Below are 26,412 nucleotides of genomic sequence, written 5' to 3'. Positions count from 1 at the left end.
TAAAAATACGGAAATTAAAATAACAAGTGGGATCTATTTCATTAAAGTATTTGTTACACTTCTACAGGGTTGATAATCATCTTTTTAATATGCAAGGAATTTATGGGTGTTACAATTCCCATTAGTGGGAATTACAAGTGTTCATCCCACACACACTGAGAAAAAGATGACATCCTGATAGCTGGTACAAGTAATAGCTTTTTTTTCTTGAACATACATTGTTCCCCTCTAGCTCCTGGCCCATCCCCCAAAATCAGTGAAATCACAGCTGTCAAGTGACTTTCACCTGTTTCTGCATAAATGTTTTCATTTTTTCCCATGTTCTCACTTTATGGGCCATGGTTTTAAAGGGACTTAAACCAGGTTTCCTGTTTTGTGGGGTCAATTAATCACCAACAAAGACCCTAGCATTTAGACATCCAAACATTATCATTGATAAACACAGTATTGGAGACCATTTTCAAACATCTGGCCCTAATGTTTTTTAATTAAAAGTGAATTTTAAAAGCAATGTAATATTAATACTTTATACTTATATAGCTCTTTTCATCTCAAAGCTCTTCACATATATGAATGAAGTCCCACAGCACATTGTATAAAGGAAATAATGGTGCCCTCCTATACAAATTTGGTACAACCTAACTGGAATACTGTGTACATACCCGGACACCACATTGCCAGGAAGATCTTGACAAAGTGTAGGAAGCTCCGAGAAGAGCAACACTGGCGATAAGGAACTGGAGGGACTGATTCATGAGGAATGGTCAAAAGAGCTATATATGTATAGCTTGATTAAGTGACAACTAAGTGGGTTATAATAATCTACGGATATCATTAGAGTGTAAACAACAAGAGCCAGATTATGACTGACACATACACAAGAGGAAGGGAACATGGAGCCTCCTTTCTCTGCTTGAGTCCCCTCCTTAGCACCCCAGCTGTGTAAATCACCCTGAAGAGGCTGGGGAGAATGCAGGGCTATGAGTCTATCCTCCTCCAACTCAGCCAGCTGAATTTGTGAGGCACAGAGAGGGGAACACAATGCATCATTCTAAAGGATGGCAAAAGTGCACTCCCAGTGTATGCCTAGGAGCTCAAGGAAGCATTGTACCTCCATGAGGCATGTCTCCCACTGCTCTTGTTGGGGCGGTGCAGCTTTGTGCATAAATTACATGAACTGGTGACCTGGATAAATAATAACAACAACATAATGCCTAGTTCTTATATAAAACTTTTCATCAGTACATCTCAAAGTAAACTTTACAAAGCAGGTCAGTCCCTGGAGAGCAGGGAATTACTGGGGTATTACACATGGATGTAACTAGGAGTAATTGGAAAGCAACTAATAAAAGGGAAATTTAGGCTAATGATGAGGAAAAACTTTGACAGCAAGGTGTTGAACTGGAACAGTCTATCAAGGGATGTGGTGGGAACCTTATCTCTTGGGATAAGAAACTAGATTGGCCATCATACTAGAAAATGTACTGTAGCGAACAATTGTGCATTGGCTATAGTGATGGATATAACAACCTTGGGGCCTATTTACCCTCTCTTCCCATAGATCCTCACTATATTCTCAGGCTAACATAATTCTGGGATGTATCAATAGGAGTGTTGTGTGGAAGACATGGGAAGTAATTCTCCTGCTCTACTCAGCACTGGTGAGGCCTCATTTGGAGTATTGTGTCCAGATTTGGATGCTACACTTTAAGAAAGATGTGGACAAATTGGAGAAAGTCCAAAAATGATAAATGGTAAAAGATTTAGAAAACCTGACCTGTGAGGAAAGATTAAAAAACCTGGGGATGTTTAGTCTTAAGAAAAGAAGACTGAGGGGAGACTTGATAGCAATCTTCAAATACATTAAGGGCTGTTATAAAGAGGATGGCGATCAATTGTTCTACATGTTGGTAGAACAAGAAGTAATCAGCTTAATCTGCAGCAAGGGAGATTTAGATTAGTGTGACGGGTTCGGTCACAGAGACCCCCTTGGGACTGTCACCTGACGTGCTGGAATTACCTCTGAACCTGTTTTCCCTGTCAGCTCTGGACTCCAGACCCCTGTCTTGTTAAGCCAGACATGCTAGCCTGCTGCAACACAGATCCAGGTCTGGTCCATGCCCCAAAGCAGTAGACTTTAACCAAAAACTGCTCAGCAAGTCACCTATCTCCAGCACCCAGACACCCAGTTCCCAATGGGATCCAAACCCCCAAATAAATCCGTTTTACTCTGTATAAAGCTTATACAGGGTAAACTTATAAATTGTCCGCCATCTATAAAACTGATAGAGAGATATACGCAGCTGTTTGCTCCCTCAGGTATTAATCACAAGAATGATACATACATACAAATAGGAGGAATATATTCAGTAGGTCATAACCTTTGTTATGATACCTTACAAGAGACCTTTTGCATAAAGCATATTCCAGTTATATCATATTCACACTCATAAGCATATTTTCATAAAACATATGGAGTGCAATGTCACAATTAGATATTAGGAAAAACTTTCAAACTATAAGGATAATAGGAATAGGCTTCCAAGAGAGGCTGTGGAATCTGTGTCATTGGAGGTTTTTAAATCTAGGTTAGACCAACACCTGTCAGGGATAGTGTAGGTGCACTTAATCCAGCCTCAAAGCAGGGGGATGACCTGTTGAGGACCCTTCCAGCTCTACATTTCTATGCATGGAACACCCATCGTGAGCCACAACATCAGGCTTTTACCATCTCCATGTTCAACTGCCTCAACTGAAAAAAATATACTTTGCATTTATATATCACTATACATGTTCAAAGCATTGTATAGAGATTAACTAAATTAATCCTGGCAAGACCCTTACGCTGTAGGAATTTCTCTAATTGCCATGGGGGATTGAAACAGTGGCCTGTCTTTGACAGTGGCCAGTACCAGAGCTTTAGAGACAGGCGCAAGTAACTCTGCAGAAGAAATGTATTGGATAACCTGTCCATAAAGAGAGTTTCTTTATAACCCCCAGTAGTTAGAGGCTGGTTTATGCCCTAAAGCATAAGGGTTTGTAGCTCTTCCAAACTTTGTTTTTTTAAATCCTAACTGTTGTAACTCTGGATGTTTTCCCCATTGTATAAATGTCCCATTTATTTTAATTCTGCCAAGTATTTGGCCTCAGGGATATTTTGTGCTAATTAACTCCACAGACCAATTGCATTTGTATTACTGTCCCCAAGTAGAAATAAGAAAACTGAGACAGCAAAGCACTGGCAGATACAGGATTTTAACTCAAGGTCAGGTCAGGATTGTGATCTCCTGACACCCCCGACCTTCCCAACCAAACCTCCATTGATCATCATGTTGTGTGTTAGCCTTGCTAAGTATCTACATAATCCTATTACTGTAACTTCTTCCCTTCTTCTTCTGGACTCTCTGTACAGAGGTGCAACCACAAAAACCAAACCAAACCAGGGATCAGGAAGAACAAAATTAAAAGGGAGGAGGCCCTGGGATTTCTTCCCAGGACAAATGAAATAGCAATTTACATCCCTCAAGAACCACATCTCTTGCCCAAATCTCTCCCTCCTTCCCTTCACCGTCAGCTTCTGGGAGCTCCAGGACTTCTTATGCCCCAGGAGCATCCCATAAAGCTCAGATTTTGGGTTCATTTCCCTGCACTCATGGTCTCCAGGAACTCCTCCCCCCCACTCTCCAAACATCTCCCTTTCTTTCTCCCTTTAGTACTTAGGAATTCCTCCCACTCCCCATCACTTCTGACCTCCCTACTCTGGGACCTGCTTGGGTTGCTGCTGCTACCTTCTGTGATCTGATGAGAGAGAAGATCTTTATGCCACTATTACTGGTTTCTCTCTTGCACCTAGTACATTTTTGGGTGCTGTGAAATAATTAGTAAGAGTAGTAAGACTTTTCCATATCTAATATGGTTCTATGATAATTGTAAAAGGAACTCCATGGCATGGACTGTTGAACAGAATGACAGAGGCATTTCTCAAGTGGCTGTAGACACCAATCCTTTGGCCTTGCGCCACATGGTCCTGCAAAGACATGTGATTATGGTAGAACAGTTCATTGTCTAGCATGGTATTGCTCAGATATTAAACAAACAAACATTAATAGAATGTTTCAGAACAGTGCCCTGTTTATGGACATGACATAAAACTGAGCCCTTGACAATTAAAAAGCAACAGATTTAAAACTCTTAAAAGGAAAATCTTTTTTACACAATGCATAATTAACCCATGGGACTTATTGCCACAATATGTCTCTGAGGCCAAGATCTTAGTAGGATTTTTAAAAACATTAGACATTTACATGGATAGGAACAACATTCCCAGTTACGTTGCATAGAAGAAGGACTACAAACTGTAATGGTTCAGGGTATAAACTAACCACTGACAAAGATTAGGAAGAAATTTCTCCTTCAGGTAGGTATGTTATATCATATTTGTCCATTATGTGATTTCTTGCATCTTCTTCTGATGTATTTCATAGAATCATAGGACTGAAAGGGACCTCGAGAGGTCATCTAGTCCAGTCCCCTGCACTCATGGCTGGACTAAGTATTATCTAGACGATCCCTGATATGTATTTGTCTGCTTTTAAAAATCTCCAGCGCTAGAGATTCCTCAAGGTCTTGAGGCAATTTATTCCCGTGCTTAACCAACCTGACAGGAAGTTTTTCCTACTGTCCAACCTAAACCTCCCTTGCTGCAATTTAAGCCCATTGCTTCTTGTTCTATCCTCAGAGGTTAAGAAGAACAATTTTTCTCCCTCCTCCTTGTAACAACCTTTTATGTACTTGAAAACTGTTATCATGTCCCTTCTCAGTCTTCTCTTTTCCAGGCTAAACAAACCCATTTTTTTCAGTCTTCCCTTATAGGTCATGTTTTCTAGACCGTTAATCATTTTTGTTGCTCTTCTCTGGACTTTCTCCAATTTGTCCATGTCTTTCCTGAAATGTGGCACCCAGAACTGGACACAATACTCCAGTTGAGGCCTAATCAGAGTGGAGTAGAGCAGAAGAATGACTTCTTGTGTCTTGCTTACAACACTCCTTGATACATCCCAGAATGATGTTTGCTTTTTTTACAACAGCGTTACACTGTTGACCCATACTGTTGACTGAGTACACTGGCAAGTGAATGACAAAACTTTTGTTGTTCAGAGGTGCTAAAAACACACACACATAGACACACACCAAAAGGCAAATGTTTTGTCGAGGAAAAGCGACAGTGCGAACAGCGCTTTGTTGGCAAGAGTGCTCTCCCGCTGACAAAGTCACCGCTGCTCATTGGGGGTGGAAGTTTTTTGTCCGCGGGAGAAGTCTCTGCCGCTGACAAACAGTAGCACAGCCATGTCGCTAAAAGCCGCATGGTGTAGACAAAGCCATATTTAGCTTGTGGTCCACTATGACCCCTAGATCTCTTTCCGCAGTACTCCTTCCTAGATAGTCATTTCCCATTTTGTATGTGTGCAACTTATTGTTCCTTCCTAAGTGGAGTACTTTGCATTTGTCCTTACTAAATTTCATCCTATTTACTTCAGACCATGTCTCCAATTTGGTACAGTCTTAACTCTTTACATTTAAAAGATTGTCTTGTTTGAAATATCATAGAAATAATGACAGGTTTCAGAGTAACAGCCGTGTTAGTCTGTATTCACAAAAAGAAAAGGAGTACTTGTAGCACCTTAGAGACTAACCAATTTATTTGAGCATGAGCTTTCGTGAGCTACAGCTCACTTCATCAGATGTATACCGTGGAAACTGCAGCAGACTTTATATATACACAGAGAATATGAAACAATACCTCCTCCCACCCCACTATCCTGCTGGTAATAGCTTATCTAAAGTGATCATCAGGTGGGCCATTTCCAGCACAAATCCAGGTTTTCTCACCCTCCACCCCCCCACATTTGGGGACAATGTATACCTTCAGATCAGCGGCATTGCTATGGGTACCCGCATGGCCCCACAGTATGCCAACATTTTTATGGCTGATTTAGAACAACGCTTCCTCAGCTCTCGTCCCCTAAAGCCCCTACTCTACTTGCGCTATATTGATGACATCTTCATCATCTGGACCCATGGAAAAGAAGCCCTTGAGGAATTCCACCATGATTTCAACAATTTCCATCCCACCACCAACCTCAGCCTGGTCCAGTCCACACAACAGATCCACTTCCTGGACACTACAGTGCTAATAAACAATGGCCACATAAACACCACCCTATACCGGAAACCTACTGACCGCTATTCCTACCTGCATGCCTCCAGCTTTCACCCTGACCACACCACACGATCCATCGTCTACAGCCAAGCTCTGCGATACAACCGCATTTGCTCCAACCCCTCAGACAGAGACAAACACCTACAAGATCTCTGTCAAGCTTTCTTACAACTACAATACCCACCTGCAGAAGTAAAGAAACAGATTGATAGAGCCAGAAGAGTTCCCAGAAGTTACCTACTACAGGACAGGCCTAACAAAGAAAATAACAGAACGCCACTAGCGGTCACCTTCAGCCCCCAACTAAAACCCCTCCAACGCATTATTAAGGATCTACAACCTATCCTAAAGGATGACCCAACACTCTCACAAGTCTTGGGAGACAGGCCAGTCCTTGCCTACAGACAGCCCCGCAACCTGAAGCAAATACTCACCAACAACCACATACCACACAACAGAACCACTAACCCAGGAACTTATCCTTGCAACAAAGCCCGTTGCCAATTGTGCCCACATATCTATTCAGGGGACACCATCACAGGGCCTAATAACATCAGCCACACTATCAGAGGCTCGTTCACCTGCACATCCACCAATGTGATATATGCCATCGTGTGCCAGCAATGCCCCTCTGCCATGTACATTGGTCAAACTGGACAGTCTCTACGTAAAAGAATAAATGGACACAAATCAGATGTCAAGAATTATAACATTCATAAACCAGTCGGAGAACACTTCAATCTCTCTGGTCACGCAATCACAGACATGAAGGTCGCTATCTTAAAACAAAAAAACTTCAAATCCAGACTCCAGCGAGAAACTGCTGAATTGGAATTCATTTGCAAATTGGATACTATTAATTTAGGCTTAAATAGAGACTGGGAGTGGCTAAGTCATTATGCAAGGTAGCCTGTTACCTCTTGTTTTTTCCTACCCCCCCCCCCCCAGATGTTCTGGTTTAACTTGGATTTAAACTTGGAGAGTGGTCAGTTTAGATGAGCTACTACCAGCAGGAGAGTGAGTTTGTGTGTGTATGGGGGTGGGGGGGATGTGAGAAAACCTGGATTTGTGCAGGAAATAGCCCGACTTGATTATGTAAAGAGTTGTCACTTTGGATGGGCTAGCACCAGCAGGAGAGTGAATTTGTGTGGGGGGGGTGGAGGGTGAGAAAACCTGGATTTGTGCTGGAAATGGCCCACCTGATGATCACTTTAGATAAGCTATTACCAGCAGGATAGTGGGGTGGGAGGAGGTATTGTTTCATATTCTGTGTATATATAAAGTCTGCTGCAGTTTCCACGGTATACATCTGATGAAATGAGCTGTAACTCACGAAAGCTCATGCTCAAATAAATTGGTTAGTCTCTAAGGTGCTACAAGTACTCCTTTTCTTTATAGAAATAATGGTTTACTATCAAAAAAATGAAGTGCAACCCACGTTAGGAAAGAATGGATCTGAGTTCCACTCCGTGCGTCCTGTAAAAGGTTGACAGCTGCAAGGTGATCCTCCTGTAGCTCATGCAGCAAGGGGCACCTGCTTTTTGCACTACAAGTCTCGGGCTCGGTCATTAATTGGCTAAATGAGGGCTAAAATATTGACTGTAACTTCTTCCTCGGGCCCCTTTAGCGGTGTGGCTGATACTCGGTTCTGCAGGGCAGACTCCCTTCCCACCCAGGCTGTGCAGAGGGAATGGAAATTGGCTCCACCTCCGCGCGGCGGCGGGGAATCGCGGGGACCGTGCGGGAGGAGGGAGGTGGTCGGGACCGGGCTAGCCAGCCAGCGCACGCGGGCAGTCCCGGCGGAGCTGAGGGGCCAACCCAGAAGCGGCCCCAGGGCGCCAGCCCCAGCCGCAGCACGTGCCGCGCGTCAGGCGGCCCCCCTCCATTGCTGCCGGAACCCAAGCGCGCGGCCCCGGTTCCCGGCCGGTTGGGCTTCCCCAGCGCTCCGCAGGCCGTTGCCATGGCTCGGGGCCCGAGGCCGCGCGGGGGGTGAGGCGTCCCAGGCATGGAGGAAGAGGACACGGTGAGAGGTGTCCGGAGCCGCCCCGTGCCGGGTTTACTCCCCTCGGGGAGGCGGAGGGGGCAGGACAGGGAGCGGGGAGGTCATGGGGTGGTGCAGGAGGGGCTCGTGGGCGGGGGTGAGGATGGAGGTAGGTTGGGTGAGGAGTGAGGTGGGGGTAGGTAATGGGGTGGTTGTGGTGGGAGGAGTGCGAGCACGTGGGTTGTGTGTGTGGGGAGTGAGGATTGAGGTGGGGCTGGGGTAGGCAAGGAGGTGGTTGTGGGCGGCGTGGGGGTAGATTGGGTGGGGTTGAGGTGGTGGGGTACAGGTAGTGGGGGTAGTTTTAGGGTGAGGAGTTTTTGAAGGTATGGGTTGGGAGGTGAGGCTGGAGTAGGTTGGGTTGGGGTTGAGGTGAGGGTGTAGGTAATGGGGTGGTTGTTTTGGGGTAATGCACTTTGGAGGACATAAGTTGTGGGGTGGTGGTGAGGATGGGGTGGGGCTTGTAGGTAATAGCGTGGTTTGGTGTGAGCTGTTTTTGAGATCATGGGTGGGGGGGTGAGGAAGGGGAGATTGTGGGAAGAGTACAAAATGGGCATGGTCTGTGGTCTTTTTCAGGACCTGTTGGTCTGAGGGGTTGGTGCTGGGGGGCTTAGAGACTGGGGGGCTTGTTTTGGGGGAGATGGTGGTTTTTCAGGAGGTAGCAGAGTTTATTTGTATGTAGCAGGCTTGTATCTTCTTATTAGAAAGATCCAGTGCAAAATAATCCTGAGCATGACCGAAATTCAGAAATACTGGGAATCTACTGATCATTAACTAGTTTCAGTCCCAGGTTTGCTAGAGTTTTGGAAACATAAGACGGCTGTTTCTAAGGATTGGCGGAAGAGCTCTGATTTAAGAAAATGTCATGCTTCACAGGGTTCATTGAAATAACAACTTTGCATTTTGCATGATGAAAGGACACTGACATAGATTTAGGATTCACTGTGGGCAAATCAGTGCAAGTGACTTTTGGGGTGAGGGGATCCATGATCCTGCACTGACTGGTAAATCATGGGTTAGCTTGTTTTTTTTCTAGTAGCTGGACTACGCAACCTGTTTTAATCTCTCATTAAACCCTCCAAGTCATGCAGATGACTCTGAGTAAACTAACATTTTTCAAACAGAATTTTAGGATTGATTCTCTCCCATCTCCTCATTCCTTCTTTAATGAGACCTCCTCTTTTCTTGGGTCTCTGGTCGCCTTTTATTCTTGCAGGCTTTCTTCCATTCCTTGTGTTCTCTAACTTTTTCCAGTGTTCAAAAAGCTTACCAAAGTTTCCCTTTGTTTCCTTTTATGACTGTCCTCTACTATTCTCTTCCCTTCCTAATGTTTTCATTAATGCCCTGTGGTGTCATGTATTCTAGACATAGGATACATGGGTTTTCCCCTGTATCAGTGTTGCCATGTTCAAAAGTTAACACAGGTCAGGTAAAGAATTGGAAAACATCCATTACAATGATAGACCCAAAAATCTCAAATCTAATTAGTTTAACAAAGAGAAGGTTAAGGGGTGACTTGATCACAGTTTATAAGTGCCTATGGGGGGAGCAAAAATTTGTTAATGGGCTCCTCAGTCTAGCAGACAAAGCTATAGAAAAAGATTTCTGGAATTTGAAGCTAGACAAATGCAGGCTGGAAATGAGGTACAATTTTTTTTATCCGTGAGGGTAACTAACCATTGGAACAATTTTCCAAAGGTTTTGGTGGATTCTTCATCATTGGAAACTTTTAAATCGAGGCTGGAAGTTTTTCTAAAAGATGTGCACTAGTTCAAACAAAAATTAATTCGGGGAGGCCCATGGCCTGCGTCATACAGGATATCAGACTAGATTATTATAGTGGTCCTTTCAGACTTTATAATGGATGAACTGAAGAAGGGATTGAGTGGTCCTAAATCTTATGTAACTGTTGGTCCTGTAAGTGGTATGATCACTCTGCCATCTACTAAAATGTTTTGTTAACCACATTTTGTTCTGTAAATATTTCAATCCCAATAGTTTGCCTGGTAAGAAATACTCACAATAAATGAGATCAAATGAATTTAATACTAAAACAACCTTTGCTTTTGTTCCACTTAGAGAGATTACAGTGAACCTTGTGTACAGTGTTCTGTTGTAAACTGGGGTCTTACTGATGAAGGCAGATTTTATTGCAAGTCTTGCCACAACGTCATAGAGGTAAGTACGTATTTTAAATATTTTTTTCTTTTACATTTTAAAGTGGTAAATTTTCATCCTGCTGCTAAAAGGTACAAGCAGTTTTGTGGGTATTCTGTGTGCATCATATCTCACTTACGCTGTATAAAAATACTGTATCTTCAAATAATGAGGTATGGGGATGGGCAACAAGGCTAGGAATTGAGTTCAAAGTCCAATGTATGTAATCTTGATATTGCCTTCATTTAACCTCTCTCCATGTCAGTTGACCATAAAAAGGAGATGACATTTACCCTTGTTTCTAAAGCACTTCATATGTATGGAAGAAAAGTACTGTATTAGTGCTAAGTAAATTATTCTTTATGTTTTTCAGAATGACTTATTTTATGCCTTCAAATATTTGATCCATATAATTGCTGCTGTTTGGGTCTTACCCTGTTCATTGTGTTAGGCTAAACTGCTTTTCAGTATTTCTAGAAAAAACAGCAACGTTATAACTGGCTAGGCAGTCCTACTGCTGAAAAGATTTGAGGGTTATAGTGGATCACAAATTAAATATGAGTCAACAGTGTAATGTAGTTGTGAAACTAGGCTAATATCATTCTGGGGTATATTAACAGGAGTGTCATGTGAGACACAAGATGTAATTGTCCCTCTCTACTTGGCACTGGTGAGGCCTCATCTGGAGTACTGTATTCAGTTCTAGACCCAATACTTCAGGAAAAGTGTGAAGTGGAGAGTCTAGAGGAGAGCAACAAAAATGATAAAAGGTTTAGAAAACCTGATCTATGAGGAAGCGTTTAAAAAAAATTGGGCATGTTTAGTCTTGAGAAAAGAAGGCTGGGATTTGGGGTGTAGGACCTAAGTCCTCAAATATGTTAAGGGCTGTTTATAAAGAGGACCATGATCAATTGTTCTCCGTGTCCACTGGATAAGTTTAATCTGCAGCAAGGGAGATTTAGATTAGATAAAATAAGGAAAAACTTTTTAACTATAAAGATATAGTTAAAGAGCTGGAATAGGATTCCAAGGGAGGTTGTGGAATCCCAATCACTGGAGGTTTTTAAGAACAGTTTAGACAAACACGTCAGGGATGGTCTAGGTATACTTGGTCCTGCCTCAGTGCAGGGGGCTGGACTAAGTGACCTCTCAAAGTCTCTTCCAGCCCTACATTTCTGTGGTTCTAGAACCAATCCTGCATTCAGCTCTGCATAGGCGGACCCTTGAGCTGTGTAATTGAGCACTTTGACTTCATACCTTTACTAGTCTGTTGACTTAGCCTTGAGCAGATACTGTTTGGAATAGTTATTCCAATTCCTATTTAGCTAGCAGGCCCATCTCCTTGTTGGAGTACTAGGTTCTGTGCTATTTAATCTTCAATGTGAGGTTCTAAGAAGACTGTCCAGGAAGAAGAAAGTTGATTTTACCTCTTGAAGATCCTATCTGGGACATAAGGATGCTTCCATGGAGCCATGCTGAGCATCCCTTCTCTTGAACTCCTCCAACAATTCCTACTTGAGCTAGTCAGGAACCGCAGGAGTGGGTCTCTTTATGTTTTTAACCCAAGTCAGTGGAAGTCTTGAGGGGGTCCGTGCATGTCACTCACTCTGGCTTTCATAAAAATGGTTCTGTGACAGTGAATCTTCTCAAATGTTCCTCCATAGAGCCACACTGTTGAGTAGGTGGTTACAGAAGGTGCAGCGCAACTTGCATTACTCAGACCTCTCTATGTGAAACAGCTTACTTAAACAGAGTAATGGTTTCTAGCACGAGCTGTGTAGTTATTCCTCTAAAGACACGAACAGATTTTAAAAGGCACAAATAGCTGTTAGATGCCTAACTCCTGAAAAAAGAAAAGGAGGACTTGTGGCACCTTAGAGACTAACCAATTTATTTGAGCATGAGCTTTCGTGAGCTACAGCTCACTTCATCGGATGCATACTGGGTCTCTGTGTATATAATGTCTTCTGCAGTTTCCACAGTATGCATCCGATGAAGTGAGCTGTAGCTCATGAAAGCCTATGCTCAAATAAATTGGTTAGTCTCTAAGGTGCCACAAGTACTCCTTTTCTTTTTGCGAATACAGACTAACACGGCTGTTACTCTAACTCCTGAAAGTCATTTGTGTTAAGTGCCTTACTGCCATTTGTGCCTTTGAAAATCTCCTCAAAAAATGTTTTTTATTCCCTCTGGCCCCTCAAACCTTGCATCAGAGAATGTCCTTTCCTGGCTACCTGCCTGCTGAACAGGTCAACATTAGGTAAGGTAGCCTCTTGAATAACTAGGCATGCTGGGTCTGCAGAAGTGCATTGACAGTTATTGAGATGTTTCAGTTGCCCTTCAGACAGTTGAGGTTGCACTGTATTTAAATTTTAAAAAATCCTTCTTTCCTTAACTGTGCTGATAAATATTCTTTAGGGTTTTTTAACTGAATGAATTTAAAGAATTATATCTTTTCTTCATTTATGCTTGTTTTCTTTTTGCATTTCACTTATTTTGGAGAATGAAAACAGACTAGTCAGTTTTGCTCTCGTTCTCATGTGATAGCAAAGTTTAAATCCAAACATAAGTGTCTTTGTTCAGTGATACTACTATGGTTTGTCAAACATAAACTTTTATTTATATTTTATTCACAATCCTAAACTTTGGTTAAAAATGTCTACTTTTAACTTTAATGCATATACATTTTGGTAATCTAAAAAAGGTAATGGAAAATGTCAGTGTTTTGTTGAAGCTTAATTAAATGTTTACTACATATCTGATTACATGTGTGATGTCTAGTTGTATGTAGATAATTTCAGTATATAAACACTTCTTTAAAAAAAATTTCAAGCGTAAGTTGTCGTTACTTCAGTATCTTGATTTAGTGCCTGGATCTTTTGTCTCTAAATTTTTTTCAATGTACAGTCAAATTTAAGTATTTATCTTACAATAACTTTGACACTTCGATTTCCAATATTTTCTAACGGTGAAGCCTGTTTAATTTTTTCACTGCATCATCCAGATGTTTCTGTTTGCTTATCATTCTTAAATTTAAGATTCACAATTTTTTGTCTTTTGTCAGTTGTGGGTAATGATTAGAAGGAATTCTCCAATTAAGTTGTACAGTAGAGGCAGCCCATGCAAGTTAGCTCTTTTCTTGCTAACATTACACTTTTATCAATTATCCTGCAGAGGACTAAAGAGGTTTTAACTTCTGATGTTGTTCCTAACGCAAAGATCCAGTCCATCTCCAGAGGATTTAGAAAGAGAAAAAAAATTGGTATGTTTACTTTTTGTCTATATATTACTTCTACATTTTGTGTAATATATCTTTCTAGTTGTGTGCTAATTTTCTGGTACTACTTACCAACTTGGTTAGTGTGAGCAAATGGATTTTTCTACAGGACCATACAAACTGAATTGAGCTGAAAATGACCCTTTTGTTCTTTGCTGGGCCTGCTCTAGACACAAGCTGCACTTGTTTAATTAAAGGTGTGATATTAAACAGGTCCAATTTTGTGTTTATACATTCTTATATGGGTTAAAATTTGGTTTACATTATATTTTCTTGAGTCTGTAATTTAACAGTGATGCACTAATATAAGCCAGCTTTAAGCCAGTGTAAAAGTTTCCATGCACAAAGTTATACCAGTTAAACTGACTTAGTTACACTGGTGCAACTTCTGTGTGTTAAGTCTCTAGTCTCATGCTGAAAAGTGCTTTCAACAGATGTAGAAATAGTAATTGTGTGTCTTTAAATCATGCTCTCAAGGGCCCTACCAGTCCTATGATTATATACTGTTATGCCTATTGTAATGCTGTTGCTGAAACTAGATAAGCATACTGTGAAGGTTGTGGCAGCCATTTGTTCTGTTGTCTTGGCCACTGACATTGAAACACCTACAAAATTATCTGATTTTAAAAAGAATCTTAGTGCTGCTATACTATCTGCTGTCCCATAGTGAAAGCGGTGGTAGAACGCTGTGTTCAGAATGAAGTGTTTAAGATTAGGAAAGGGAACAACCCTTGTGGCTCTGCTCCCTTCAGCCTTTTCTGGCTCCTATGACCTGATTGACACACACTTTTTGTACTGATTTTAAGTAGTTCTCTTAGGGATATGGTAAATAAAAAAAGTTATAGCCCCTAATGTGGATGCAGTTATATACCATTATAAAGGTGCCTTATGCTGATACAGTTTATTCCCCTACATTTACAGGAGTTAGCCATACCATTATAAGCATATTGAAACCACGATAGTTAATGGCACGCTCCTGGTAAAACACTGGCATAGTTAAAGCAGGATAAAAATTATGTTTAGATGAGCCCTAAGTGTGGGGAGAAGGGAAGCTGTTGGAAGGGAGAAGCATTTGTAGATGAAGTAGATCATGAAGAGGGAAAGAGGAAACTGAGGCAGACACTTGGCATATAGAGGAAAGAAGGACATTTACATAGCACAAAGTAGAAGGGGGGAAAAATGGTGAACGGCATAGAGGAAATGAGAGAGAGGATAAACACAGAGAAAATTCAGAAGAATAAAACCCAGCGTAGGAGGAATGAGTGTACACAAAAGTAAAGGCACAATTAAAATACGTAAGACTTGAATTCAGGAGATAATGAAGGGAGAATCATAGAACATCAGGGTTGGAAGGGACCTCAGGAGGTCATCTAGTCCAACCCCCTGCTTAAAGCAGGACCAATCCCCAATTTTTGCCCCAGATCCCTAAATGGCCCCCTCAAGGATTGAACTCACAACCCTGGGTTTAGCAAGCCAATGCTCAAACCACTGAGCTATCCCTCCCCCACAGAAAACTGTGTAGAACTTACAAAGGGGGATAACATAGGAGACAATCATACAGAACATTATAAAGAACGAATACTTTTTTCTCCCCCATTCACTACTGCAGTGGGTTCCAGTTTTTTGTGCTGGGAAAGGGAGAGGAATAAGCACATGTATTCTTTCCTTCATGACTGGTATCTTGTGTTTTTATTTTAAAATTTAGGTCACCTAACAGTCATAACATATATATTACAAACACCATATTGATAACTCTCGCTTTGCTACAACTGTTTTGGTTCTTGAGAAATGTGTGGGGAAACTGTTGTAGTTTGGCTGTTTTTGGTTTTTCTTAGTTTAAGATTCTAAACTTCACTGATTTTATAGAGGTACATTAATCACTTAGTATATTTTTGGCCCTTTGCTCCAGCATTTGGGATTTTCTTATTTAAAACAAGTCCCTAGTCCCTGCACCAAGAGATTAATATATTAAAGTGCAGGTATGTAAAACCAGAACAGCCCAAACAATTTTTATTTGTTGCTCTTTAGATAAAGGCTGGGAATGGTATGTTTGTGAAGGTTTTCAGTACATACTCAAGAAGCAAGCTGAAGCTCTGCAAACTTTAGGAGTGTGTCCACAGATGAAGGTATGTTGGCCTTTGCATAAGGCTTTATATTAGAACATATAGTCTTTATGATTTGTACTTCAAGAATATAATTATTTTAAGGTAGACAGAATAATTCCCTCTTAAAAACCATCAGGAAATGGGCCAATAGATGAGGAGCCAAGGAAGAGAACCTATGAAAATAATATTTACAAGGAACAGTAAAAGTAACTTATGATTTTGTAAACAGGGTTTTCATGAAAGCAGGCACAGAACATTTTTCAAGGTTCTTGAATTGTAAAGTCACAATTTGTTTTTTCAGACCTATGATTTTATAAGATATAGACTAATGATTCATTTTTATGCTTATCAGGATGCAATTCTATGCAATTTCTGGAGACGTTACCTTCAGAAGAGCAAGCAGGCATATTGCACCACACCAGTTAGTTATACTAGCAAAACATTATCTGTAAGTGAATTTCATAGCTGTTAAGCAAATGATTTTGCGTTGATCTTTTAAAATGTTGTTTTTGTTGTTCAAGCCATGCATACAACTTGCTCATTTTAATGAGGACTGTCTCCTAAATATATTTTGCCATTTTAAGAAAATATCTGCTGTTGTGCTGATGGAAAACTCTGTTCATATTTAATGTCTTACTTTGCTATTGTGTAGCCAGCCAGCAGATGGAGCACAAATTACAATGCACTATATTTCTAGAGCTGTGTTGACACTTACATAATCCACAAATGATGGCATAGAAACAAGTATGTTATGAATGTCTACGCTTCAATACAACACCTGAGGCTGGCCCGTGTCAGCTGACTTGGGCTTGGGCTACGGGTGCTTAATTGAGGTGTAGATATTCCGACTCAGGGTGGAGCACAGGCTCTGGCACCCTTGTGGGAGTTAGCAGACCCTGGGTTTGTTAACATACAGCTTGAGCATCTACACTCATTTGTAACCCCAGGTTAGGAATTGTTGAATCCTGGGTCCCCACCTGGGACTCTAGTGTCTATACTGCAATATGCAGGTCTGAGTCCAACTACCCATATCCCAGACTTTCTAGTGCCCTGTCAAAGTGGCTGCTCTAACCCTTTGTTCGTGGTACAGTCTGGGCAAACTTGACTGTCCACCACACTTGACTATCTAGAGGACAACAAAAGTTATCCTGTGGGGTGATTTTGGCAGACTCACTGAGCACGAGTCCAGTGGTGCTACGTATACACTGAAGAGCAATAGGGCTTGAACCCTGGGTCTGGGCTTGAGTCAGGCTCAGACCCTCCACCCCTGTAGGGGCCTGAGACCATGGGTCCAAGCCCTGGGTTAGCACGATTTGTGTGTTGATGGAAGGGGCGTAGGCTTGAGCCTGAGTTCGATCCCTGGGCTTACATTGTGGTGTAGACATACCCTAAAGGGCTATCTTGGCTTGTGATCCATAGGAGAGACCATTTGCAGATGTGAATCCTGGTGGTGGTGCAAGTATTTTGTGTGGAGAGTGGTTCTTTTTGGACCTATCTTTGAACCTCTGTTTGGAAGAGCCACTCCTGTGGAGTTATCTGATCTCTCACAGGTTATATAGCTAGTCAAAAAATTATTTAGTCCCCGAATTTTCCAGTCAGCTCCAAACTGAACAGTCTTCCCCCTTCTCAAATTGCATATTTCATGAATATTTATGATTCTGTGCATTGGATACCTCCTGGGTAGTATGGCAGGTTGGGATGGCTACGTAATCATTGGAATTATTTTGTTCTGACAAACACACTGCTAAAATGAGGAAGAACTTTTTGAAAGGGTGGTTTCTAGTGGTGTGAATTTACATGATTAAAAGCAAGAACATTCTGGGTATGACTTGCTTTAGCGTACACCTAAACTGTCAATCGCATGTTTGCTAACAGATATTATTGAGCTTTTACAGGTCAAACTATTGCGTTAGAACTAACATGGGATAAAAACTGTAACTTATTTAAAAAAACAGATATCTGATGTCAGTACAGATGTGGATAGTGAACCAGAGAGAATAAGTATTCGTGGCTTGTCATCTTTCTCTGAAAGTGATGGAGATTTACAAACAGAAAGCAGCTTTGGATATGTTTCTTCCATTGGCAAAGCCTCAGGTAGGAGCAGATATAATTTGAAATCAGTGTTCTATATTGTTAGGATGTGTTTTAAAAATGACTGTACATTTAGTACTAATCAGAAGGATTTGTTGCTTATGTAGAGGTAGAAAATGTAGATGGAGGATTTCCCTCTTATTTATCAACAGTGTACTCTGCACTGTACTAGTCATATAAATAGTCGTGGTCCCTCTACAAGGAGTTAAAGGCTAGACAGGCACATGAAACATGAGGGTTGCTGAAAAAAGTTCTATTTTTTCAGTATGGTTTCTTGGGGGGTGTGAGTGGGGGGGAAGTGAAGTTGTTTGGTTTTGTTTAGGGGGGTGATGGTGGTGGTTATGGACAGGGTTAAACTTTACCTGATGACTGCTACTCAGGGTAGAAAAATAATGAGCCAGCATGCCCCTCAAGACCATGCCTTCAAACACACTGCAATTTTAAGGAATAAACATTTGTGTAGTTAGTGACAATCTTGTCACTCATATCTCTATTAAGTTTTCAAAAATATAGTTTATTGTGCGCCTTAATTCTGTTATATCTTCTTTCAATTTCTGGCTGTAGTTTCCGTACAGGAAAGAAAAAGGTTAAGAATGTGTTGTCTTCAGTGTTTTTTTAATCTTTCCCATTTTTTCCCTACATTATGCTCTCTGGTTTCTCTTCTATATCTTCTGTCTGTATGTTCTTCTCCCCCCATAACTCCTCTCTACCATAATTCATTTTTTAACTTCCCATCGATCTCTCCTATCCACTCACAGACTTGGAAATTTTACTAGACTCTTAGTAGCCAGGGTACGAGCCCTTCCAACTAAAATTCAATACAAAATTGGAGGGGCAGGGACACTGTCTGGATAGAAGCCAGGAATACTACAGTATCTGATGTTGGACATAAAAGCATCTAAGTAGATTTGAACTTTTATGTCAACTTCAATCTTGTCCATAACCTATTTTCACGAATCTGTTTGCTTGCATCTCCTTTTGCTTCCCCAGTGCCACCTCAGTTTTGCTGTATGTCAGATGACGCTGCCACGGTTGTCTTGCTCCTGTTCGCATTTTTGTCTCCTTTTATGCAGCGTCATATGCCTGGAATCTCCTTCATTCTTTCCTTTGCTCTTCTATCTGGTCTTTTCATACAATGCAGATCTTCTGAAACCTATAAACTCTAGTTTTCCCTTCAGTGAAAAACAGCAAGAATAACAAATTTATAAAAGAAAAAATCCAAACAAAAATATTGGAAACAGTAAACACATGCTTAGCTTTCCCATTCATTAACAATACGTGTTTTATCCCATTTTCCATCCTATGTCTTTACATTTTCTACTTAAGTTGCAGGGTCTTCAGAGCAGGGATTTTTGTTGTTGTCTATATTCACATAGGACACTGGCACTATACAAATAATATGTAGGGCAAAGTTTTTTTACAAAACCTTTCCTGTTATAAATGTTCCAACAGGTTGTGTTACAATTCACATTGTCTGTAAAGCTTCTTCCTTCCTTAGTTCCTTCTTCCATTTAGGACGGTTCCTTTCTGCAGTAACATTTACCTTTTATAGCAGTTGTAGAGTAACGGATATAATTTTGAAGAAGGGAAGTGCCGTATATACTCATTCGTAAGCTGAATATTTTTGGTAAAAAAGTGACACATCAAAGGGGGGCGGTCAGCTTATAAACGGGTCTACACCAAAATTTGATGATTTTAAACTCTATGAAATTATTGAATTGAATATCTAATACATTGTTGTTTTGTTTACCTGGAGAGTTTGCAGGCGTGGAGCCCCTCAGCTCCCAGTGGCTGCAGTTTGCCGTCGGGGACGGCAAACTGCAGCCACTGTGAGCTGAGGGGCTCCTTGCCTGTGAACGCTCCAGGTAAACAAAATGTCCTGACCCGCCAGTGGCTTACCCTGACGGGCCGGGAGCCGAAGTTTGCCAGCCCCTGAAATATAGGGTCCTCTTATGAAAGGGTCATACAGTTTTTACTGTTTTTACCTATCCATCTTGGGGGGTTGGCTTATAAACGAACTGGCTAATGAACAAGTATATATGGTAATTACCAGATCCTTTCTATATTCCTGGGGGAATTCTATGCCACTGCGCATGCACAGAATTTATGTCCCCTGCAGATTTCTTTGCTTGATGATGATGATGGGGAAGCAAAGGGAAGCCACAAGAGTGGTCATGCGACCCTCCCCAGCAGTGTGTTTTGGATACCCAGGGCAGAGAGGTAAATCACTGTGGGGTAGAGGTCAGGACTGGGGAAGACTCGGCTGATGGCTCCTACCCCGTGCCAGGCTCAGCTGCTATTCCTGGCTGGGCTGGAGAGGGTGGGACTTCCTCTTCCCCTGCACGGCATCAGGGGCTGGATCAGACTCATCCCCAGATTTCTCCCTCAGCTGCAGGAAGCTCTGCAAACCTTCCCCCCCCCATCCCCACCTGCTTCCTGCACACATTGCTCCTCATCTGCAGAGGGAGAGATCTCTGTACAGGGAGCTTCTCCCCCATCCACCCAACCCTCGTGCATCCAGACCCCCTCATACCCAGACCCTCCTGCCAAGCCTCACGTCCACCGACTCAGGACCCCCCTGCCTCCCTGATGAGCCTCACTCTCCCTGCACCTGGACCATCCCAACAAGGCACCTGGATCCCCACCCCACTGAACCCCACTCCCCCTGCATCTGGGACCCCCACACCCAGACCACTCCTGCTATGCCCCAACCACCTTCACCTGGACAACTCTGCAGAGTCCCATTACCATTGCACCCAGACCCCCCCAACAAGTCCCTGTGCATCCAGATCCCCCCCACACCTGGATCCTACACTGAGCCGCCTGCACCCAGATTGCCCCCCACAGAACGCTCTCAACCCACACCTAGATTCCACCACGCTAAGCCCCTTCACACTTGGATCCTGACTTGCTGAGACTGCCTGCCCACATATGGTTCCCCTGGCACAGAGGGCAGGGCCCTGGGATGTTTCTGGGGCAGGCCCGGTCCTTGTGCTGTGTCAAGGTTGGGTGCAGCCTCACAACTGAGTCTGTGTCCCGGAGAGAAGCTGCACAGTGATCTCCCACCTCTGTGCAACCAATGGCCTCTCTTCCCCAGTGCCATGCTGGAGCCTCCACATTTATTTAACAAACAAAATTTGCAGAATTTTGCAGAATTTTTATTTTTTTGGTGCAGAATGCCCTCAGGAATATTCCTAGCTTATTGTTTCACACTGTGGATTACAAAAATGGAGTCCAGATTTCTTTAAGTGATCGCACCTGTTTTCGTAAAAGTATTTTTAAAGGCAATACTGTTGAATTCAGCAATATAAAATTACCTGTGCATTTTTGATAGCTGTGTCTAAGAGATCATATGGACAGAATACCTGTCATTTGTATAATGAAAGTTGGTCCAAATGAGCAGTATTGCATTTTTTTCTATGCATTGGGCTACTCATAAATTGTGTATAATTACATTTTTTCTGTGCTGTTTCATTGAATTATTGATGGCTTGCTGAGGGGGATTTGGGTACCATTTTTAAATGCTTTTCTAATTAATAAACATTTTATCGTATGTTTATCTGGGGATAATAGCTCATTATTCAACAAGCTGATAGGCTAACATTCCATTTGGTGTAGTCTAGTCGTTGTTTAAGAAGCCTATTAAATTCTTAAGTTGTTGTTACGATGTTTAATTGTATGTTGTGTCAGGTTTAGTGCTGACTGACCAATGTGTCATTTATAACCTGGAACAAATGAAAGGAAAGAAAGCTGCTATGTCACCAAGAGAGCTACAAATAGAACAAGAGGATTATTTTAAATCAAGCCATATATAAAGTTAGCAGTGAAGTTTCAATCACAAGGCCTCCTTTAGGCACAGCTTATACATATAAAAGGTGAAACTGATGACTGAAAGGATTATCTGATGTTCATGCTTTTGTTCTGTGGCTCGCATGTACACAATAGATGTTCTAGGGTAGCTTTTGTGTTATCTTTGCCAATTTTTACTAGGCATGCACTGGGGAGTCACTTCCTTGTTAACTCTATTTTAAATAAAAAGAAAAGGAGTACTTGTGGCACCTTAGAGACTAACAGATTTCTAAGGTGCCACAAGTACTCCTTTTCTTTTTGCGAATACAGCCTAACATGGCTGCTACTCTGAAACCTGTCTATTTTAAATGTCTTTGCGGCATCTTTAATGCCTGAGGTAAAAATGTAATTCTCTGTTATGAGGACACTTCTGAGAGCCAAAAACTGCTGAGTTCTAATCCCCAACTCTGACATATTCAGCTTTGGCAAATCACTTATCCTTTCTTCCTTGATATCCCATGTATAAAATTAGGATAATACTTATATCTACCTCATGGGATGTTGAGGAATTAGTTAATGTTGGTAATGTGCTGTGTAAGAGTTAAGTATTAGCACCTTTCTAGAGAGCCAAGTTTAAACATGGTCTCACTAGAATGGTGCTTTCAAGGTTTAACATTTTTGTATAGACTGAGGCGACGCACACACTTTCTGGTGTGCCAGTGGGAATTGCCCCTAGAGAACAGCCATACAGGGTCAGACCAAAGGTTTATCTAGCCCAGTATCCTGTCTTCCGACAATGGCCAATGCCAGGTGCTTCAGAGGGAATGAACAGAACAGGTAATCGTCAAGTGATCCATCCCATCACCCATTCCCAGCTCCTCAAGTATTTGTTACTTACCCTGTTTTCTTATTAGCGAGTCTGTGGAGCTACATTGGCACTGGTTCTCAGAGAGCCAGCTTGTCGTCTTGTGTTGCAGTAAGAGGTACTTTGAGAGTTTAAGCCATTTAGAACACTAACACCAAAGCTTTGATTTGAAACCGCCACTAATGGCTAAACGCAGCTTGTTGGATGATCAGTTTCTCTTGTTCTTTGCACATTTGCATGTTCAGTGTAGCATATTTTATCTACAGAGTTATTTTATATGTAATGTTTTTTTTATCATCAGCAAGAGAAACCACATCTGTCTGCTCCGGATCGGTAGATGGTGGCTCGTATGTACTTAAGAGGAAAAAAGGGAACTTGAGGATGTCTATGCCAATGACGCTTTCATTCTGCTATATTGCATTACTCTGGCTGAGAGAACCAGTGACATTATCAGATCTCTTAAGGTATGAATAGTCTCTGTGAAATATTTGCTGCCGTTGTAAGTAATCAGTGTTGTTTTTTTTTTAATTTGGGTTGCTTGCTTGTTAACTAGTTGAATTATAGGTAGGGCTGGTAGTGACCCTATATTTAGGTTGCCTCACATGTTCCAGGATAGAAGATTCTTGCAACCATTTTTTGAGAGTCTCTAATAGCTCTGTTGTTTGCAGCAAGTGTTTGAAATTTGTCAGGGAGAAAATATTAGTGTTAGAGAAGTGCCTTTTCTTTGTCCGATGAAATTATTTTCCAATTTAGTTGAGTTGTAAATAGATAAATATTGCAGTTTCACTTCTCTCATTTGTATTCCTTAGGAGAATGTTGATAGCCTGCCTTATAACTGAATGAATGTTCTAAAGATCCAGGCTTGTGCTACTGCCAGAACATCAGCAGCAATGCAAACCATAAATCTGGCATTTTCTAGCTTTCATTTGCTTCACCTAAATAGTTGTCTTTTTAACACATTTTTGTATGCAATAAAATATAGGTATAGACTCAATGACAGACCAAATTGAGAAAAAAAAATATACCCAGAAATTGTGCTAATAGTCAGGCTTGCCATTCTAGTTCTTTATAGGTAGGTAGTTCATGAATATTTAAAACAATAGAATACTAGTTGTGCTAAATGACCCACCTTTTTTCTTTTTGGTTTTCCCCCAAAGTGGTAGTCAGCTGACTACTGCTCCTCCCCTGTGATACATGCTTGGGCACCACATCAGGCAACCAGCCATTTTCTAAGGGATTTAAAATACAGGACCAAAAATATTCTTATTGCTATTTGGCACATTCAATACATAACCTTGTAATTAACCTTGTAATTAAAGGGACACTGTGGTTAAAAATAACATTTTAAAATGTTCCTACATATGTTTCAAATAGCAATATATTTTTTTAGTGTCATTAAACTAACATTCATTGTGCTGTTTATTTTTTGTATTCCTCTCAACAAGTAAGACTACAGTTTCAACATGGGAGACTTCACGTGGCTGTAGAATAATACAGTAATGCAGTTCAAACCAGGCTAAATCTAGCTAAGTTGGCAAGATCAAATTTGTAACCAGTTTGTGGCACTTCTGTTTTGTGGCCTTGGCATGTTATTTTTTTTCAAATTATACACAAGATCTAGGGTTTATCCACACTTGGATTACCATATTTAAAAGGACAGAGACTATAAGCCCCATTTGTTTTTGCAATAGGAAAGTTTAAACACAGTTTGTACACTTGTTTAAACATAGTTTATTCTAAATTCTAAACAACACTTCATAAAATGAGTGTGGATGAGCCAAAAAGCGTTAGAACTGCTTTAAAAAGTATTCTCGAACATGAGCTCTTGGAGTAGGTGTCATATGAAAATTGGATGTTTTCCCACACAATGTTTACTTTCATTGCAGTATTTGTGATATTCTCTATATTTAGAATGGAGAACATGACACTTAGGTTAACTGCAGTGAGTGATAAATAAGGCTGCGATTCTTTCACGGAGGTCATGGAAGTCACGGATTCTGTGACTTTCTGTGACCTCCATGACTTCCACAGTGCCTGGTGTGGCTGACTTCAGGGCCAGCTGCTCAGGCACCCCACAGCCAGCTGCATCGGCTGCTGCTGGAGCGACCTGGGGCCAGCTGCTCTGGTGGTCCCTGGGGCCAGTTGCTCTGGCTACTGCTCGGGAGGCCCGGGGCCAGCTGGCTTCAGGGGCTGCCCAAGCAGCGGCTGGTCCCGTGGACAGCCCAAGCAGAAGTCCTGGGGGAGACCCCAGGAGCGCCCAAGAAGTGGTCCTGGGGGAGACCCCAGGAGCGCCTGAGCAGTGGTCCAGGGGGGCTGCCCAAGAGCCAGTTGCACCGGCCACTGCTCAGGTGGCCCCATGCAGCTGGCTCCGGGGACCACCGGAACAGCAGCTGGTGTGGCTGGCTCGGGGAGTGCCCAAGCAGCGGTTCTGGGGGTGCCCTGGGGACCGCTCGAGCAGCAGTGGTCCCAGGGCGGCTGGAACAGGGGCCCCAGAAGTAGAGATTTAGTCATGGGTATTTTTGGTAAGTCATGGAAAGGTCACAGGCCATGAATTTTTTTTTATTGCCCGTGACCTGTCCATGACTTTTACCAAAAATACCCATGACTAAATCTTAGCCTCAGTTGATGTGTCCACCTTTTAATGGGCCCTTTATACTAGGGCTATGAGAATTCTTTAAAAACAGTTGTAACAAAATTTGATCTGGTAGAACCATGTTTAGTGAGTACTGTGTTTTAAACTGTATCAAAATGCATCTTGCCTCAGGCAAATATAGACTGGTCCTGTAGTGCAGTAATCTAACACATTTCTCCGGTGGGAGGGGAGATTTTACTGTCCATACGCATCATTCCGATTCCAATGTGGACAGGACATTTGTTATATATTTAATTCCTTATTTGTGAATCAGTGATATCAAATTGATGGAAGAGTGCACAGAATTTCAGAATATAAAGTACTAGGCAAGAAAACTTTCTAAAATCAAGTTTAAACTGTTACAAATGTTGCATTAATTTTAATTTAGAGGGATACATTCTTTATTTAATATATCTTCCTTTTAAAATCACTTTGAATCTAGTATTTCTAGAATAATTCATCATAAAATTATAACATACTGTAGTTCTAACTATACTTTGAATTTAAATTCTAGATCTTAAAGAATTGGTTATGGAGTGCAGTCATAGGGAGTGATCGATATTCACTTACCGTAGTTCTTCTTAAATGGAATGTTGATAAGTAGCAAGTAATATACAACAAGTAGCTTCTTTTCTATGGCTTTAATCTTCTTAAGGAATGCCTGTTAAGTAATTTCTCTAACTTTGTTTTCACTTATAAAAGTGTCTCTGCCATCTAGTATGTGGGGTTTCTTTTAATTCCTTGACCCTTTCTGCCAAGGCCTAAACAAAGAAGAGTACTGCATGTTTGTTCAGTGAAATTTTGCAGATAGGCACTGACTTTTTAGGAATATGTCATCTCAATATTGGGCCATCCAAGTTCCTGGTGCCCTTTTCTAAAATCAACATTGCATTTTCTGTTACAACAATGACTTCTTTCATTTTTTTTTTTTAAACCACTTCTCTTTGCTGTTTTTGTTCTTGCTTATTGAATTAAGGTAACTGCCCAGATATCTAGGTATATCTGGTACAGCTTGAACTCCCCTCTGGAGAGACTAGGGCTAGCACTTTTGTCGGTAAAACTTAAGTTGTTTTGGGGTGTGAAATAAAAAAAGGCTGCCTGAGCAATATAAGTTACACTGACAGAAGCGCTGGTGTGGACAGTGCTATGTTGGCAGGAGATGCTCTCCTGCTGACATAGCTACCGCTGCTCTTTGGAGGAGGTTTAATTATGTCGATGGGAGAGCTCTCTCCTGTCAG

At 41.6% G+C, this 26,412-nt stretch overlaps 1 protein-coding gene across 1 annotated transcript in view; it reads left to right on the top strand.

The window, feature by feature from the left end:
- The first annotated feature begins 7,963 nt into the window (after positions 1-7,963).
- Positions 7,964-26,412, top strand: part of TAF1B (TATA-box binding protein associated factor, RNA polymerase I subunit B) — a 60,056-nt gene continuing 41,607 nt past the window's right edge. Inside the window, exons 1-7 of the mRNA XM_048845482.2 lie at positions 7,964-8,243; positions 10,338-10,436; positions 13,590-13,677; positions 15,721-15,818; positions 16,150-16,245; positions 17,753-17,891; positions 22,844-23,006. Coding sequence (XP_048701439.2) covers positions 8,226-8,243; positions 10,338-10,436; positions 13,590-13,677; positions 15,721-15,818; positions 16,150-16,245; positions 17,753-17,891; positions 22,844-23,006 — 701 coding nt within the window. The 5' untranslated portion in view covers positions 7,964-8,225. The remainder of the gene's footprint in view (positions 8,244-10,337; positions 10,437-13,589; positions 13,678-15,720; positions 15,819-16,149; positions 16,246-17,752; positions 17,892-22,843; positions 23,007-26,412) is intronic.

The sequence above is a fragment of the Caretta caretta genome, chromosome 3 (genome assembly GCF_965140235.1).
Source record: "Caretta caretta isolate rCarCar2 chromosome 3, rCarCar1.hap1, whole genome shotgun sequence".
Lineage (NCBI taxonomy): Eukaryota > Metazoa > Chordata > Testudines > Cheloniidae > Caretta > Caretta caretta.
This window is presented reverse-complemented; position numbering and strand designations above follow the sequence as displayed.